Here is a 17,036-nt window from a genome sequence, read left to right on the forward strand (position 1 = left end):
CATGGACTTCAATTTTAAATGACAAAAAGCAGATAATAGTAAATACAGACTTTCCTCAGAAGCAAATACTCCAGAGAGTCTGTCAGTTATTACTCGGATAAGAAAGAAGTATTTCCTAAATATCACCAATTTTATTTATATGCCTTTTAGGCCATTTTTAACAGTTTTGTGCAAAATGTTAAATATTTTAATAACCAAATATAGCACTTCTGTGATTTTCAGAGTTTATATTCCTGGTTTTCCATTAAATTGCTCTTAACAGCACACCTAAAAGTGATTGTAAAAGCTATAGTATGTTCTTGGAGTTTCATGCTTTTTATAACTTACTGGGACAAAAAAATGTGTTTATCATTCTAGTATCTTCCTCCGGTGGATAGTCGCTCCATTTCAGGATTTGTGGGACTGAAGAATGGTGGTGCTACTTGTTACATGAATGCCGTCTTCCAGCAGCTATATATGCAGCCTGGTCTCCCAGAGGTAACTGCTTCAACATCCAGTAAAGTCCTGTTTTTGAATTACTGTCACTTGAACAGCACATTCATCTTAGCACCATTAGTAAATGAATTGTTTAAAAAAATTAAATAAAAATGTGTACGTACATGTGTGTGCATAAATACATAATAAATGTTCTGCTCTCTCGTTACAACTTATAGTAATAATTTTGCCAAGAACCAATTTAATAAGGTTATTTGTTTTTTTCCAGGCCTTGCTTTCCATTGATGATGATACAGACAATCCAGATGACAATGTGTTCTACCAAGTTCAATCTCTTTTTGGTCATTTGATGGAAAGCAAGCTGCAATATTATGTACCTGAGAACTTTTGGAAGGTATTAAGTCTTTTTGTTTAGAATATATAGCTTTCCTACTTAACAAGTAATTTTTCTCACCCTTTTCTCATTGTAGAATTTCTAGAAATAAATTAGTTCTACTTCAAAATGTCAAAATGTACAAATAAATTTATTTTTAAAAACACTTTCTTTAGGGGTACATTTATGGAACAACCATCTTTTTGTATGTATTTATACTTTGTATAGATTTTCAAGATGTGGAATAAGGAGCTTTATGTTAGAGAGCAACAGGATGCTTATGAGTTCTTCACCAGTCTCATAGATCAAATGGACGAGTACCTCAAGGTAAAAACCTCAGGGATTTCTTTTATTGTTTACGTGCATCTCCTTGGTACCTTTTCTCTTTCTCCTATGTTTTTTAGAAAAGAAAGCGGAGCCATTTGACTTATTTTATAATCTACATAATATTCAGGAGTTTAAAATTCCTTTTGCTTTCTTGATCTTCCACTCTGCAATATATCTAACTGATGTCTAACTTTACATCTCCAACAGAAAATAGGAAGAGACCAAATATTTAAGAACACATTTCAAGGAATCTTCTCTGATCAGAAGATCTGCAAGGACTGTCCTCACAGGTAATGTTAAATTTAGCACATTAGTTTCCAAGCTATGTTCTCCTATAACTATTAAATTATATAGATCAAAATAACATGAGAAGATAGACACATATGCCTTTGTGAGCATCACTGCTGTTCATCACTGTGGTGAAAGGGCGATATTCTTTCGTAAGTGTATGTTTTGTTAATGCAAGTTGGATAGGCTCTACTCTGTCAAGGCCTTGATTATTTTTCATCTTGAATTTAGGTATGAGCGCGAGGAAGCCTTCATGGCTCTCAACCTAGGTGTGACTTCATGTCAAAGTCTGGAAATATCATTGGATCAGTTCGTAAGAGGAGAAGTTCTGGAAGGAAGCAATGCATACTACTGTGAAAAGTGCAAAGAAAAGGTACTGGTTCTCAATGTATGTGGAAAAAGATTTAGCTGTAGCTTGATATTTTCTTAATCATTACGTGGTCTTAGCGGCCATGCTTAGATTCTGCTTACTTTTTTTGCGTTGAAGGTGTAGGCTAATCAAAAGGCTAAATCCATAAACACATATAGATGTCATTCTTTGTTCCTCATAACTCTTATTGTAAACAGAACATTTAGAGGGATGGCAGGATGGTAAAATGTTCCGTAACATACCAGCCCACTGCAGAAATGCTGTAATACCTGTAATAATAACCTGCCTGTACATCCCTGTCATCCTCTAGTCATCCTGCCACGTGTGGCTGGATCAGTTAGATGGCTGGAATTATGTGTATGTAGAAGAAAATTTCAGAGTGCTGGAGGTACATAGATAGAGATGATATTCTTTTTTTCTTTTCAAGAGAACTACAGTGAAGCGCACATGCATTAAGGTCTTACCTAGCCTGTTGGTGATTCACCTGATGAGATTTGGCTTTGACTGGGAGAGTGGACGTTCTATTAAGTATGATGAACAAATAAGGGTAAGAAAACTGTTCTGTATGGTGTCCCCACCTCCATTGCTTTTTGGGGTGGACAGCAGGGTGGACTCTCATTCCTGCTATAGATTCTTCTTCCTTTTCCTCACATTTTGATACAGGGACTTCAAGTACATGGTATTCTTACAAAATGATCATGCTACTAGAAGATATTGTTCCTTAGAGCTTTCCTTGCCTGCAGCATTCTCTGGGTCCTTTCAGAAAGCAAGAGCAAAAACCTCTGTAAAGACTTTTTATTTAACTTCTGTGTCATAAGGATAGAAAGTTGAAGTACTGTGTTTTCATTTAGCGTTCCCAATGTAGGAAGTATTAATACAATTCTCATGAAATTACACTAATCATGTACACAATATGATCTCCCAATCAATCTGAAATTCTCTTCAAACAGTTTCCATGGATGCTGAACATGGAACCTTACACTGTGTCAGGGATGGCTCGCCAGGACTCATCCTCAGAAGTGGGGGACAACGGTAGAAACACAGATCAAGGAGGTGGAGGCTCCCCAAGGAAGAAAGTTGCCCCTACTGAAAACTATGAGCTTGTTGGTGTGATTGTTCACAGTGGCCAGGCACACGCAGGGCACTACTACTCTTTTATAAAGGACAGGAGGTAATGGCCAAGAAGGTTTTTTGGGGGGTTGGTGGGGCGGGATGTTGAAAGAAGTCTGAAGACCACTTGTTTTGGAAAGGTACAGTGAGCCACGCAGAGCTCTGTTGAAAGCATTCTTCCCATTCTTAACACTCAGCGTTGTGAGAGTTTAGACAATAACACAATAATATGGGACACCATATTATAAATCTTAGCAATTCTTATGTACTTTTTATTGCAGTTTGAGGGCTTCCTATGACACTTAGTTGCAGGTGATGTTCTTCTCATATTTTTAATCAAGGTTACCTTTAAAAAAAATAACTTTGGCATTGATTGAACTAAGCTTTCTATTTACTGTCAAAGCAAGTGTCAGTTCAAGGTTGTAATTTCTAGAGTATTCAGGGTGGTTTGGTTTTTACCAGATAATCAAGTAACTTTATTTCTGTTGTGTTTCTTTTCTGTTTTGCTAACAGGGGATGTGGAAAAGGAAAGTGGTATAAATTTAATGACACCATCGTTGAAGAATTTGATTTAACTGATGAAACCTTGGAATATGAATGTTTTGGTGGGGAGTATAGACCTAAAGTCTACGATCAATGTAAGCAGAAATACAGATTGATTTACAGCAGCTTTATATTTCACAGTGGTTCTCAGTAGAGGTAGAGCTCACTCCATTTTATCTCCTTTTGAGTTACTTGGTCTCATGTTCCTTCTGAAGCAGTCTTTTTGTAAAGTCTTCAGTTTCCTGAAGGACACTACAACTTGTATGTAGCCTAATATTAATTGAACCATATTCACTGTTCTTCACCACTTTGTAGACTTAGTAGCAGAAGATATTCAAGAATAAAATGGTGCCTTGGTAAAATAGTTTAAAAAGGAAAAAAAAAAAACAGAACCACAAAACAGGCCTTTAAGTTAATGAAAATGGCTGTGCCTAACATATGGTGTAGCATCATATAGTTGATCTTTTCTGTGCTTTAGGGAATTAATCCTAAATGTATTTTCACCAATATTCACCGATTTTCATAATTCTGATCATTATCTTTTTAAGGTACATATGCTTTTTGGAAAAGTAGTTTAGACTTCAAGGTTTCGTTGTTGCTAGCATAGACTCATGTTTTGATCTGGCAAATTATTTTATACTGCCACAGTATATATTACTTGCACACCCAGTTTCACTTCCCTATGGGAATGAAAAATGAACTAAACCTTGGAAGACTTTCATTGAATACCTTTTCTCCCATCAGCTAATCCTTACCCTGATGTGCGTCGGCGCTACTGGAACGCCTATATGCTGTTTTACCAGAGAGTGTCTGATCAGAACTCTCCAGTCTTACCAAAGAAAAGTCGAGTGAGTGTTGTGCGTCAAGAAGCTGAGGACCTCTCATTGTAAGTTTCTCTCGTGTTTGTAAAGATTTTTTATGTTCATATCTAGACTCTATTCCCTGAACTAAAAAATGAATAATTTCTGTTTGGCAAAGGAATATGTTGACTCTTCTGTTGGTTTATTAAGCTGCTTAACGAATCATCTTCTTACTGCTTTTGTAATTTCCTCTTCCATGCTGCTGTCACTACTGTAGCAAGAAGTCCAAGCTGACTGACAGCCTCAAGAAGCATTTAAACTATCATCAAAGTTTGCCTTAAGTTTATACTGGCTGCACTGGTATTTTAGATTTGAATTGTAGCCTTGTCATAGGATTTCGTTATTTACCTTCAGCTTGTTTGTATTTCAGATCTGCTCCATCTTCACCAGAAATTTCACCCCAATCATCACCTCGACCCCATAGGCCCAACAGTGACCGCCTCTCCATCTTGACTAAGCTGGTTCGAAAAGGAGAAAAAAAGGGACTTTTTGTAGAGAAAATGCCTGTGCGGATATATCAGGTAGAGCATTCTAAGAGTGACAATTACATCCTACTCATATGAAATATAAGCACATACTAAGAGGAACACAGTAACTTCAAGTGTGGCCTTGAAGTAATTCCCTTCTGGAAAGCAAAGCTGGAAAATAGTTGCAGATTTTGAGGGTGGCCTTGGAGTAATTCCCTTCTGGAAAGCAAAGCTAGACAATAATTGCAGATTTTGACATAAAGTTATTAAAAAGCTGCTCAGTGGTACATTGCTGTAAGTTTTGCTGTCCCTTCTCACAGAATTGACCCATTGTTCTTTGCTTTAAAGAAATTGCAGGCAAATTAGTCAAACATGAGATATGGTAGCAGTCAGCATGCAAGCAGGGAGAGAAAAGCAGAGAAAATGCTTAATTTGGAGTACACTTCAGGAGTAGTGGAGACAATGGCAAATTGCAGTCATTCTCAAGTGAGTTCGCAAGAATGTAGAAAGGGGAGGAGAAGTAAGAGAAAACAAAACCAGTTTGAATTTTGTTAGAAGGTACAATCTTGCATACATTTGGCCTTCTTAACACACACCATCCTGCTAATCTGCACGTGTGCAAGAGAGCCCACATGACCTACACAGTCAGAATAAACTGTGCAAGTTGTGTATGGTCCCCTTCATGGGCTGTATCAGGGCATTAATAATCACTGTAGGCATTGGTTTATCTGGGATTGTATTATTACAATAAACGGAACTTGGCCTGAATCGATGGAGTCTATTTATAATTTTCCCCTCTGGTGAAGTAATGATTCAGAGCATGGTCAGAATAGGTCTGACACTGGTTTTTAAACTTCACACATATTTACATAAAAGATGAAAAATGACTGTGACAACATTTTGAATTTTCTTTGCCTTCTTTTACAGATGGTGAGAGACGAAAACTTGAAATTTATGAAGAACAGAGATGTATACAGTAGTGACTACTTCAGTTTTGTTCTGTCGTTAGCTTCACTGAATGCTGTAAGTACATAGATTTTCATCTTAAAAGTATATGGAATATGTTGGATAGAAGGGGACACAGGACCTGTTTGTGTCACAACCAGGAAAAATGGAAGGGAAAGGTTGACATAGTTGTGCTTTTCCAGCTGAGTAATTCATTTGTCTTCAGTATTTTTTCACACTGATAACATCTGTCTCAATGGAGACTGTCCTCCTGTGCTGTTAGTGGGAGAAACACCATTGTGCCATAGTAAAATATATGAAATAACATACACCTTTTATAATGATGCTAGCTGAGCTCTGGAGGAACAGAAATTCCTCCATATAGAAGGTCAAAAAGTTGGTGTTAGTTTACCTCAAAGCCGATAGACCTTCATTGGAAATGCAGTTTGTTAATTAAGATTTCATCAATGGAGTAATAAAGAAACCAGCAGTTATTACATTTATTAAAGCCACAGATCTAGTGGTTCTTCCAGCAAGTTTTTTCCTGTTTTAGCATATTTAACTATCACAGTCAGCACTGGAGACTGGTTTTAGCACAGAAAAATGCTTTGCTTTATTTTTTCCAAATTAAGTGAATTATTTGACCAGACCGTGATATGTTTAAGAGACAGCATGGGTGCTGCCAGCATACTACACTCTGAAGTAAATTTGACTTTTCTTACAGACTAAGGTAAAGCATCCTTATTATCCATGCATGGCAAAGGTGAGCTTGCAGCTGGCAATCCAATTCCTCTTCCAAACCTATCTCCGAACCAAGAAGAAACTCAGGTAAGGCCATGTTCTGGGTACTGTAACAAAAGATTCTGAGGTGTCGTCCTTGTCATGCCTACAGCACCTTGGAATGCTGCAGGGAGCACAGACGTTCACAGGAGTAGCAGTACATTTCTGCTTTGAATTGGAATCCCATTGGAAAGAAATCTGAAGGAGGATGGAGGGTCATGTATAACTAGTGGGTTTGCTGCCTTTCACAGCTGTCCATTATTTTGGTGGTAGTGGTTTGGGCGTGGAGAGGCTTCAATGGATTTAAAGACAGCAAATTGCTCTTAAATAGTGCTGTGTGTTTTTAAGCCAATTAATGTATTAAAGTTAAAATTCTTTCTGTTTGGCAAACAAGAAACATGGCTTAGGTTTTCAAGGTGCTTTTTATTACTGATGGTTACCCCTGTTTTGTTAAAGGGCTGATACAGAAGAATGGATTGCCACCATAGAGGCACTGCTCTCCAAAAGCATTGATGCTTGTCAGTGGTTAGTTGAATATTTTGTCGGGCCAGAGGGCCGGGAGCTTGTGAAGTAAGTACTGGTAATTCTGTCGTGGGTGATTGTGTCTCATGTAGGGATAGAGCTTCCTAATAACGTGATCTGGCCTATACTGATGTATTCCCCAAGAGTTAATTCTAGTTAAATACTCTAGTATTTTTTCTAATTGTGCAGCTTTCTGAGTAATTCTGAAAATCAAATTAAATAGTCCAGCGTATGTGGAGGAGGATGCAGATACTTAATTTAGTGAAGTGCCTTGGAATGTGCTTAAGTTTGTCTAGTCACTCCTGCCCATGGTGGGAAAGGTGAATGTGGTGAAAGCATTTGGGGTAAGATAAGTTAAATACTTAACTGACAAAGATCACAGATAAACTGGAAAGAATTTGTCTTGACAGGGTCAAGATTAGACAGTAGGTGTTTTGAAAACACCCAAGATAAATTCTAGTACTGACATACTTATAGATGTGTCAATGTAAAGAAAATTTTATCAAGTTGCATTGAAAGACAGGATCTTATGATAGCTTATAGTTTTACCTTTTCTGTTATTTCAATGAATAAATATAAAAGCCTTACTAGTGACAAGCAGGAGTATAGGAAAATAAGTTAAAGCTTATCCACAGGCGTACAATACAAGAAGTATCCAGGTTGTTACCTCTTCTGTAAATAATAAACACCACACTTAATCATAGTAACCATGTGTACACGTTGATTCCAGTTCTCTTTGCAGCTTCGCCTTTTATCTTCCAGGACTTTTCTCCTGGAATGCAGTGTAAGAGAGGTGCGAGTTGCTGTAGCCACTATTCTTGAAAAAACCCTCGACAGTGCCTTGCTTTATCAGGAGAAGGTTAGTGTTGGCTCATCACCAATGATCCTGTTGGTTGTCTCTACCTAATGTCCTTGCTGTTGGCAGATCATGCTGTGTGATTTGTAAATGACAAGGTGGAAGGCTCTTGTGTCAATCATGCTTGTAGCTCTTCATTTCTGTATTAGACTAACGCTTTTCTGCTCCTACCCTAGGAGATAACATGCTGCTGTAATTCTTAAACTTAAGTTCGCAGTACTAGTTGTATCTGGAGCACAGTAATAGGGAGGTGAACATTTACAACGTAGTTAGATAGTTTTTTGGATACTTCCTCTTGGCTGTTAGTTGCTATCTGTTAACCAATATGTAATAAATCATATACCAGTGTGTATATCTTTAGTGTGCTTTGCAAATTAAATGCTGACATTGCTTTTTGCATAGTTGAGCATGATAGTACACTAGCAGGAGAGCTGGGATGACAATTGTCTTCTATTCTGGTTTGGTTTGCAGTAGTGTAATGACTGGAACATTTGAACATCAGTTCACTCTTAATAATTTGATTGCTTTAAAAATATTACAAACTTGTGTTACTGCTAAGTTTCACCTCTGAGCAATTACCTACACGCCAGTGCTTTCATTACTTTCCTGTATGTGGCGTTCATTTAGAAGAGTTAAAAATGAGAAGGTTGCAGTCTTTTGTTAGCTGTTTATATTCATCACAGCAAGAGTATGTAACTATATAGATGGTGTTTTGTTAACCATACCTTAACTCTGATATGTGAAACTTTGGGGTTTTAAGTAGTAGACAACTGTTTAAATTCAAATTAACTTTTCACAGTTAAAAAGTCTACATCAGTTATTGGAGGTGCTGCTTGCTCTGCTCGATAAAGATGTACCTGAAAATTGTAAAAACTGTGCTCAATACTTTTTGCTATTCAACAACTTTGTGCAGAAGGTAAAAAAACATTTTTTTCCACAATATTTTAATTTTAAAGGACAGTAGTAAACCAACTAGTCATCTGTATTCATAGGAGGCTTAAGCAGGAGAGTGAAAGTCTTGCAGACTGATATTACTCTTTTTCTTTCTGTTTTTGAAAAGTATATGTCTGTGAACAGTGGGTTGGATAAAATCACAAAAAAAAATATACAAACGAAGTATATCTGTTGAGAATGTCCTTTCCAAAGTCTGAATTGGTTTCTGTTTTGAGGGGAGGGGGTTTGGCTGTTCTTAAAAAAAAAAAAAATTCATGGAAATGGAATAACTGACTGAACCGTGCTTGTCACGCCAGTATGGTTTTTCTCTATTCCCTTATTCTTCTTTTATTGTGGTTTTTTTAATATATGACACTTATTTTGTATATGCTGATTCTGGTCCTTTTTATATAACGTGCTCTATGTAATGTGGTAGGTTTTAGAGGTGTAGTTTTTAATCTGTGTGACCCCTTCTTTTAAAGTAGGAAATTCAGTGTTTAGTCTATACATTTTACTTTTGTTCTCTAGAATTAATTCTTTACCTGCCAGGAAAATAACCTTTTTTTTTGTTGTCTAAACAGCAGGGTATAAGGGCTAGCAGTCTTCTTCTCAGACACTCTGCCTTGAGGCATATGATCAACTTTCTCCTTGGCCCCAACCGACAGAGTAATCAGGTAAAGCTTACATAATGTGTATATTTGTGCTGTAGCTTGTCCATCCCCATGTTTTTACGATGCTTAAACTACAGATAAGTACTTTTCATGTGGTAGAATAGACTTTCTTGGATTATTCTGTAAACTTCACGCAAGTCTTAGGCTACCTATATGTGGTTAATATGAAAGTAGCTGTGCTGGCAGGAGTGAACATCATGCTTTTGATAATAAGAAAATTATCACCAGCTTGGAAGTATTAGAATATGGTGGTGGACTGTTAAGGACACAGCTTTGTTTTGACTTAGCACAAGTTGACAAAAACAACCAATCAAGACATAATTCAATATCTGTTTTTTGCTTAAGCAGAATCGCAGGTGGAGTTCAGCACAAGCACGTGAGTTTGGATATCTTCACAATACTGTAGCACTACTTGTTTTGCACTCTGATGTCTCCTCACAAAGAAATATTGGTAAGAATTGCTTTTTTGCATTTTAGTGGTTTGCATTTTGGAGACATTGACTGGGAGAAACTTAATGTCAGTGAGGAAAAATACAGTCACTTTGAATTTAAGACAGTAATGATTAACATATGTTTGATTAGTCTTATTTCACTGGAAAGGTACTAAGAGGCTTTGGCAAATAGATGATGTGACAGGCACTCAGGCAATGAGGGAAGGATCTTCATAATGTTATGCCTTCCACCTTCCCCATATACCTAAAAGGTTTTTCTTCACGTAGGTCAAGCTGTGTCATTGTTGGCTGGGATAGATTTGCAGCCTAACAGAGACTGTATTTTGTTTAGATTTGTTATGCCCTTTGCTAATCTGAAGGGGAGTATTTATACAGCACTACTAAATAATAAGCAATGAAATACTCTCCTAGATGTCTCTTAGAATGAGGGATTACGGGTACAAGTTACTCCCAGGAAGATTCCAGTTGGACACAAGAGGAAATTTTTTCACAGCCATTGGGATAATCTCTGCATGGAAATGGTGCATTCCCCAACACTGGACACTTAAGATGCAGCGGGACAGGATGCTGGGCCATCCTGTCTAGACTCTGCTTTTGCCAAGAAAGGTTGGACCAGATGATTCTTGAGCTCCCTTCCAGTCTGGTGTTCTATGATTCTATGAAATAAAGATTTAGGAATTGAGATTTTAATTTTCCTGAAGAAAGAATTTACAGTCATCTGTTTAAAAGAATAACTTGATTTCTGTCCAGGGTTAAAAGTTTCTGGAGTTGGAGACAGTCAAAAAAAAGAAAGTAAAAGGATGAGAAATGTTCTGAATATGGTGAATGTGCAACACTGATTGGGAGTTGAGACGAAGGTCGAAGTAATGATAGTAAATATGAACCTTTTGCATTGATGTTCTTGCAGTTTGTTTGATTATGTTGTTGTTAATATAAATGACATGTTAGTGTGCAAGAGATTTGTTACTTGAAGTGGTACTACAAGAGGTATAATCTAGTTGAGATGAATGTGATTAGAGACATGGTGCCAGACAAGTAGCAGTGTCTTCAAGGTGTGTAGAATAATCTGATTTATTAGTGGATTGTTTTTGTATTTGCTATTATAGCTCCTGGTCTCTTTAAGCAGCGTCCACCTCTAAGCATCACCGCTTCAGGTCCACTTTTGATGCTCCATGAAGAAGTGGAAGCCTTGCTATTCCTGTCTGAGGGAAAACCTTACTTAATGGAGGTATCTGTTCTAAATTCTGCCCTGCTTGAACCTAGAAGCTGGTCTGGTGTTATTTCTTTGAAGTATCCATACGTGAAAAACACTGAATATTAAAAAGCAGCCAGCTAGGAAGTACATGGTTATTGTTTTGATCCTAAACAAGAAGGCACCTCTGGTTTCTTCTTGGCACCTTCTTATTTTCCAGCATATCTCTAAACTTATGGGTCTGGTTAGAGAGTTTACCAAGTTAGCAAAGACAACTGAGCAAGTGCCCATGTGATCAGTTGCCATATATGTCAGCTGGAGGTGCTAACCTGAATTGCTCTGACTGAATGGATCATGCTTGACCAGACCGTTGGAGGTGGGCAACAGGAGCGGAATGGAGTGCTATAAGGGCAAGGGTTCAGCTTGATGGGCCGTGCTGGGATTAAAAATGGAATTCTTCCTGGAAAAGGCTAGAATTCTGTAATAAACTTGATCCATCTCTTAGAAATACCAATATGGCTGTGCATCTGAAATTGTTTGCACTTTTCCATTAGGTGATGTATGCGTTACGTGAGCTAACTGGATCTCTGTCAGTTCTCATTGAGATGGTGGTGTACTGCTGCTTTTGTAACGAGCACTTTTCGTTTACTGTGCTACACTTCATTAAGGTATGGAGCTAATAAAGATAAACTTTTTTCATAAGTGTTTCTCCTAGGCTTTGGTTATACTGTGTCTTATGGGTTATAATGGCACTGGGATCTGCAGAACAGTCGATACAGTTCATTGGATTTGGGGGTGGGGCTTAGTGGATTGGGGGGGAGTTTAAGTTTTTACTGTTTAAAACAATAAATCTTCAAGAATCTGTAAAGCTGTCCTGTAATTCCTCGTGTTGTCAACATATTTTACTCTCTAAATACCTTTATATTTCTTACATGCAGACTCAACTGGAAACTGCTCCACCTCATGAACTGAAAAACATATTCCAGTTACTCCATGAGATACTGGTAGGTGAAGGATAAAGACTTGGACAGGATAGATTCTTTTTTTTTTATCAATGCATAATAAAGTCAGAACTGCATTGGTAATCTCAACATCCATTCTTTTTTTGATCCTTCAGTTTGGAGATTTTATTGCTTTTTAAGTTGCTGCCTTGAAAATCTGGTGCTATATGAAATTTCACAGGTCTTATGTTTTTCACATTGAGGTGGTTAAAACCATTCTATAGAACAGTCACAGGTACGTCCCGCACAGATTTCTTACATCGTTCATTTTCTTTCCTAACAGGTTATTGAAGACCCATTACAAGTAGAACGCATCAAATTTGCCTTTGAAACTGAAAATGGATTAATAGGCAAGTAAGCCAGTGGGTGAACACTCATGTCTGCTACTCACCTTTATGTTGATAGTGGTTCATCTCATTTCCTATTTTCTAATCCTTCTAAACTGTTTTACTACTTAGGTAAAGCAACTCAACAATTTTTGATATAGCCACCCCCCGCCTCAAAATGCTCTAAGAAAATCCAAAACAAGCATTATGTTTTCATGTTATAGAAATGGCAAGCTGGAAAGGAATTTAAGTACAAAAAATTAATTACCTCCAACAACAGCAGTCCGTGAACCCAGAGAAGAGTGGTACTTACATACTTAAAAAGTGATGTTAAGGAACCTTAAACAAGAGATGGGCAAGAGAGCTTACTTTTTGAAGTAAGAATCAGATAAGGGTGTATGCATAATGCAGGGGGAAAAGTACCTTGAATTAATGTAGTAGAGCAGCTGAATCCTGTAACTTTAGCTCCTGTTTATCTCAAGAAATTGCCAATCTTTTTGTTTTCTCTGTGTCCTAATTACCATAAAAAGAAGCTAGTTCAGCATGGAAGGATGCTAATACTGCTATCTTCAGGATAGCCTCGTAGCCTGACAGGTGGCTCCCATTTCCTGCTGCTCATACAAAGTGTTCTCTCCCTTTGAGAAAGAAAGTTACAGACTAAAACATTCAGAAGCAACAGAAAAAATCCCAGAAGTGATGAAAGCTTTCTCCACATTAATCAGAAGGTGCTTTGTGTGCAAGAGAAATGTGGGGTAGCCACATGGTGCTCAAAGAGCACTTCTGTTGTGTTAGTGCAGCTTGGACATCTCTTTCATAACTGTTTGGATGAAGAGCTACTTCAGATTGTGGCTTTCACCTTAAGGTGTTACGGATTCTGTTTTAGTGAGAAGTGCTATTTAGCTTTGTTCTTTATTTCTATCCTATACTGCATTGATCCTCTGTTTAGTAGTTTCCATGTATGACTGATAGAAGAGAAGACAATATGCTGCAGTGTCAGAGAATAGCTAAGTGGTTATTTTATTTCTGGGTAAATTGGTCCTACTTGGACCAATTCTGTTTTGTTACTTGGGTAATACATGACCTTTTTCTCTACAGAGGAGAGGTGCAATTATTCAGTTGGATTTTTATGTTGAAGACTTTTTGCATAACGTTATTAAATCATGCATATTTTACGAGAACAGTTTGAGGAGTGAAGGTGGTAGTTTTACCTTGGAGTTTCCTTGCAACAGCACTGAATGGTATCCAGTCTCACTGCACACGGACCATGACCTATCAGTCACAGTGGCTAGTTTTACTTGAAGAAAGGAAATCAGCAAAAATAGGTTTTTGTGGTCCTCAAGAGGGTGTTGTGCATAATTTTCAATACACCAGTGCTTTTAATTTTAATCATCTGCTGTGCTTTCATGGTAGAAAAATTGTCAATTTGCAGTTCCCTAGCAGTTGTTGGCCTATTTTAGAGGTTTCACTACAGTCTTCATTGTTGACTCCTGGACAGAGCAACTTGTGAGCAACGTATCTGATTGTGGCAGCTCCATGGAAATCTTTGCGCTTCTCCTCAATCAAAGAATTCTGTTAAAAAAAAACAGGAATTCGTGGTATAGAAAACTTCCTGATAGAAGTGGCTTGGGGTTTTGGCCAAGTCTCCCATAAAAGAGATTCACGGATGTTGAATTTTGCTGTGCTTGTTTGTGTGAAGAAGCTTTAAACATTGTTCTAGCTTTGCAAGTTTAGATCCAGGGAGAAGGTGGTGATCTGCTCTATTTCTGAAGGTTCTGAACAATTTTTTCTTTCCTTCAGATAGATGTAACCGTAGTGGTTAGCTAATATAAACAGGATTATAGGGGAAGAATAACTGCATTAGGAGAGGACTGTTTAAAATTCAGGTACCACATTTGAAAGTATTACTGCATTTTCACTTTGATCTATTTTTAATCCAATAGAGTCCATGGAAGTGCTCAAAACTGCCAACAGTGCAGCAGTGTGTTTAACACAAATACTCATGCTAACATCGGTAGAAATAACTTCTACCAAGAAAGTTCAAATTTTAGCTTCATCTTTGTAGTGATTTCAGACTGGCTGGTACACACAAATCTGAATTTTTTTTTTTAATCTATGTGTTTCTCCCCACAGCTTTGATGCATCACAGCAACCATGTGGACAGCAGCCGTTGTTACCAGTGTGTGAAGTTCCTTGTTACTTTGGCTCAGAAGTGAGTAACACGGGTTTTAGAATTTAACCTTAGCCCTATGTTAGGCCCCTCTGTGACTGTTCAGGATGCTGTTATTTCTAGTTTTTATCAGCTTTACCTTTTGTTACTGTGATATTAGTGGTGCTCAAAGGTCTTGATAGTACAGTCAGTTTGAAGTGACATCTTTACTGATTAGTACCCGAGATGGATTTCTCATATAACAACAGAGAATTGCTGTTTATAAAGGCAAAGGTCAGCTATATTGAAGAGCAGGAGCCCAGGATTAAGACCAAGATAAACATAAGGAAACTGTCCCAGATTTTTGAAGCATTATGATTTTTAAATACCTTGTTAGAAATTTGGCATACGTCCTGAGAAAGTATAGTAGCAGACTACTTTTTGTAAACTTTGCTAAGCATTATTGCTCTCGCTAATTCAGTTAGTAACAGGGCTGTACAGCTTAGGTCAGATTTTGCAATGATAACAGGGCATACAGAGGGCAGCAGAACAGAGAGAACTATTGATTTGTTTTTTTTCCTTAAGTTTGACGTAATGCCCTGTTTATGACTGATGAATATAATTTCAATTTCTAAGGTGTCCTACTGCGAAAGATTATTTCAAGGAGAATTCCCACCACTGGAGTTGGGCTGTGCAGTGGCTACAGAAAAAGGTAGTTTGGATGTAACTTTACGGAAAGATTGCCACAGTGTTTACTTTGTTATGAAATCTCCATCCTCTACATGGCTCTTTGAGATAACTCTCAAAGAGATGACTAAGACAAAATACAAGCTACTTCATTTTTTACAGGAATAGTTTGGATGCAGCTAAATCTGATGCATGCAGGAACTTCAGTAGGTTCCCACATTTCAGACGTAGATGTGTGTACAGTGAATAAAATCAAATGTGAATGGTGGTGATGATTATCATTTCTTGCCTTGTGGGAAGCTTTCAGTGCTACCGTATTCATGTTAGAAGATTTCTTGTCTCTAAAAAAGTAATTTTTCCATTGCCTGCATCTTGATGCATAAATGAGGGGGTTCTTTACAGAATCACTGCAGCTTTGCATAAAACATAGCTGTCGACAGAGATAGCGTTTCCCTCCCACGTATGTATTTTTTGGTTTTCCCTCTAAACTTAATGTATGTCAGGTAATATCTCTTTAATAAAAACCCAAGGACACTTTGGAGACTTAAAGCTCATCAGAATTGGCCTAGGTTTGCCTATAGTCAAGCAGAGCCATACTTGGTCTCCCAGTGTTGCGTGTACAACTCAAGTATCCCAGCTCCAGGCTGCTTTTCTGTCCTGACAGCTGCTGCCAGGCAGATGTCAGATGCATGAACTAGTGCTGTACTGAATACTGGAAGCAGAGTTAGTGTGATGCTTGCAGTGCAGCTGGCACAACTTGTTGCCACTCTTCTCTTAAAATACAGTGAACTGACAGGTCTGGATGGTCCTTCTGTACCCGTTTTTACTCTGTACTGGCTCACATAAACCCTGAATCCACCACTCTTCAGCTGTACAGTTACCAAATAAAGGGAATTGGTTGCTAGTTTTCAGCTGAGGAACAATAGCCTCTCTGACTGTTCTGGCGGCATTAAAAATTCATGCTTGTGCATGCTTGCCAAAGGATTCTGGAAGCTTTTTCCAGACTCCTCAGTTCACCTGCTATCACACAGTTTGGTGAGTCTTTACACATGCAAAACTCGTATAGCAATTTTATGTCTGTCTGTCTTGTTTTTTTTGATGCAGATGTCTGAACATTATTGGGCTCCACAGAGTAATGTATCCAATGAAACATCAACTGCAAAAACCTTCCAACGCACTATTTCAGCACAGGTATGTGTCAGTCTTGGGCACACAATGTTAAACTTGTTTTATTTTGTTTTTTTTCTTTTTAGTTAGCATCTTTGGATGTGGCAGCTTTAGCGTATTTCAGTGCACTTATGGCCATTCCTCCTCTAGAAGCACAGCCCCTCTGATGGTTCCCAAGAACACTAACTCTTGAATAGTATTGGCAATGCCTCGCAATTGCTTGTGGTGACTGGGCAGTCTCACTACATCAGCTGCATTGTTTCAGAATCAACTTTAAAAACAGAAAAATCTGTTATGAAGTGAAGGTATTTCCATGGCCCCTGACATTCTTTTGAACTATTTCCAACTCAGGACACGCTGGCCTATGCCACAGCCTTGCTGAATGAAAAAGATCAGTCTGGAAGCAGTAATGGGTCAGAAAGTAGTCCAGCCAACGAGAATGGAGAGAGACATCTGCAGCAGGTAACAATAAAATAAGGGCATGTTTATCTTCTGTTATGTTACCCTGTTAGACAGGTTGTTTCTGGGGCTCAGGTCAGAACCGTCACAGAATGTAGACATGATAATTGTACACCTCACAAGAAT

General features: G+C 38.0%; 1 protein-coding gene across 2 annotated transcripts in view; it reads left to right on the plus strand.

The window, feature by feature from the left end:
* USP24 (ubiquitin specific peptidase 24) overlaps positions 1-17,036 on the plus strand; it is a 62,798-nt gene that overhangs the window by 44,265 nt on the left and 1,497 nt on the right. For both annotated transcript variants that reach the window (XM_054072389.1, XM_054072390.1), the window contains 25 exons: positions 358-477; positions 704-829; positions 1,037-1,135; positions 1,343-1,425; positions 1,655-1,796; positions 2,221-2,340; positions 2,744-2,964; positions 3,417-3,541; positions 4,191-4,332; positions 4,677-4,827; positions 5,701-5,796; positions 6,443-6,546; positions 6,955-7,068; positions 7,783-7,879; positions 8,676-8,792; positions 9,391-9,483; positions 9,829-9,931; positions 11,039-11,160; positions 11,679-11,792; positions 12,063-12,128; positions 12,409-12,475; positions 14,582-14,660; positions 15,234-15,309; positions 16,389-16,475; positions 16,803-16,913. In XM_054072389.1, the coding sequence (XP_053928364.1) occupies positions 358-477; positions 704-829; positions 1,037-1,135; positions 1,343-1,425; positions 1,655-1,796; positions 2,221-2,340; positions 2,744-2,964; positions 3,417-3,541; positions 4,191-4,332; positions 4,677-4,827; positions 5,701-5,796; positions 6,443-6,546; positions 6,955-7,068; positions 7,783-7,879; positions 8,676-8,792; positions 9,391-9,483; positions 9,829-9,931; positions 11,039-11,160; positions 11,679-11,792; positions 12,063-12,128; positions 12,409-12,475; positions 14,582-14,660; positions 15,234-15,309; positions 16,389-16,475; positions 16,803-16,913 (2,775 nt within the window). The remainder of the gene's footprint in view (positions 1-357; positions 478-703; positions 830-1,036; positions 1,136-1,342; positions 1,426-1,654; positions 1,797-2,220; positions 2,341-2,743; positions 2,965-3,416; positions 3,542-4,190; positions 4,333-4,676; positions 4,828-5,700; positions 5,797-6,442; positions 6,547-6,954; positions 7,069-7,782; positions 7,880-8,675; positions 8,793-9,390; positions 9,484-9,828; positions 9,932-11,038; positions 11,161-11,678; positions 11,793-12,062; positions 12,129-12,408; positions 12,476-14,581; positions 14,661-15,233; positions 15,310-16,388; positions 16,476-16,802; positions 16,914-17,036) is intronic.

This window comes from Cuculus canorus, chromosome 8 (genome assembly GCF_017976375.1).
Source record: "Cuculus canorus isolate bCucCan1 chromosome 8, bCucCan1.pri, whole genome shotgun sequence".
Taxonomy (NCBI): Eukaryota; Metazoa; Chordata; class Aves; order Cuculiformes; family Cuculidae; genus Cuculus; species Cuculus canorus.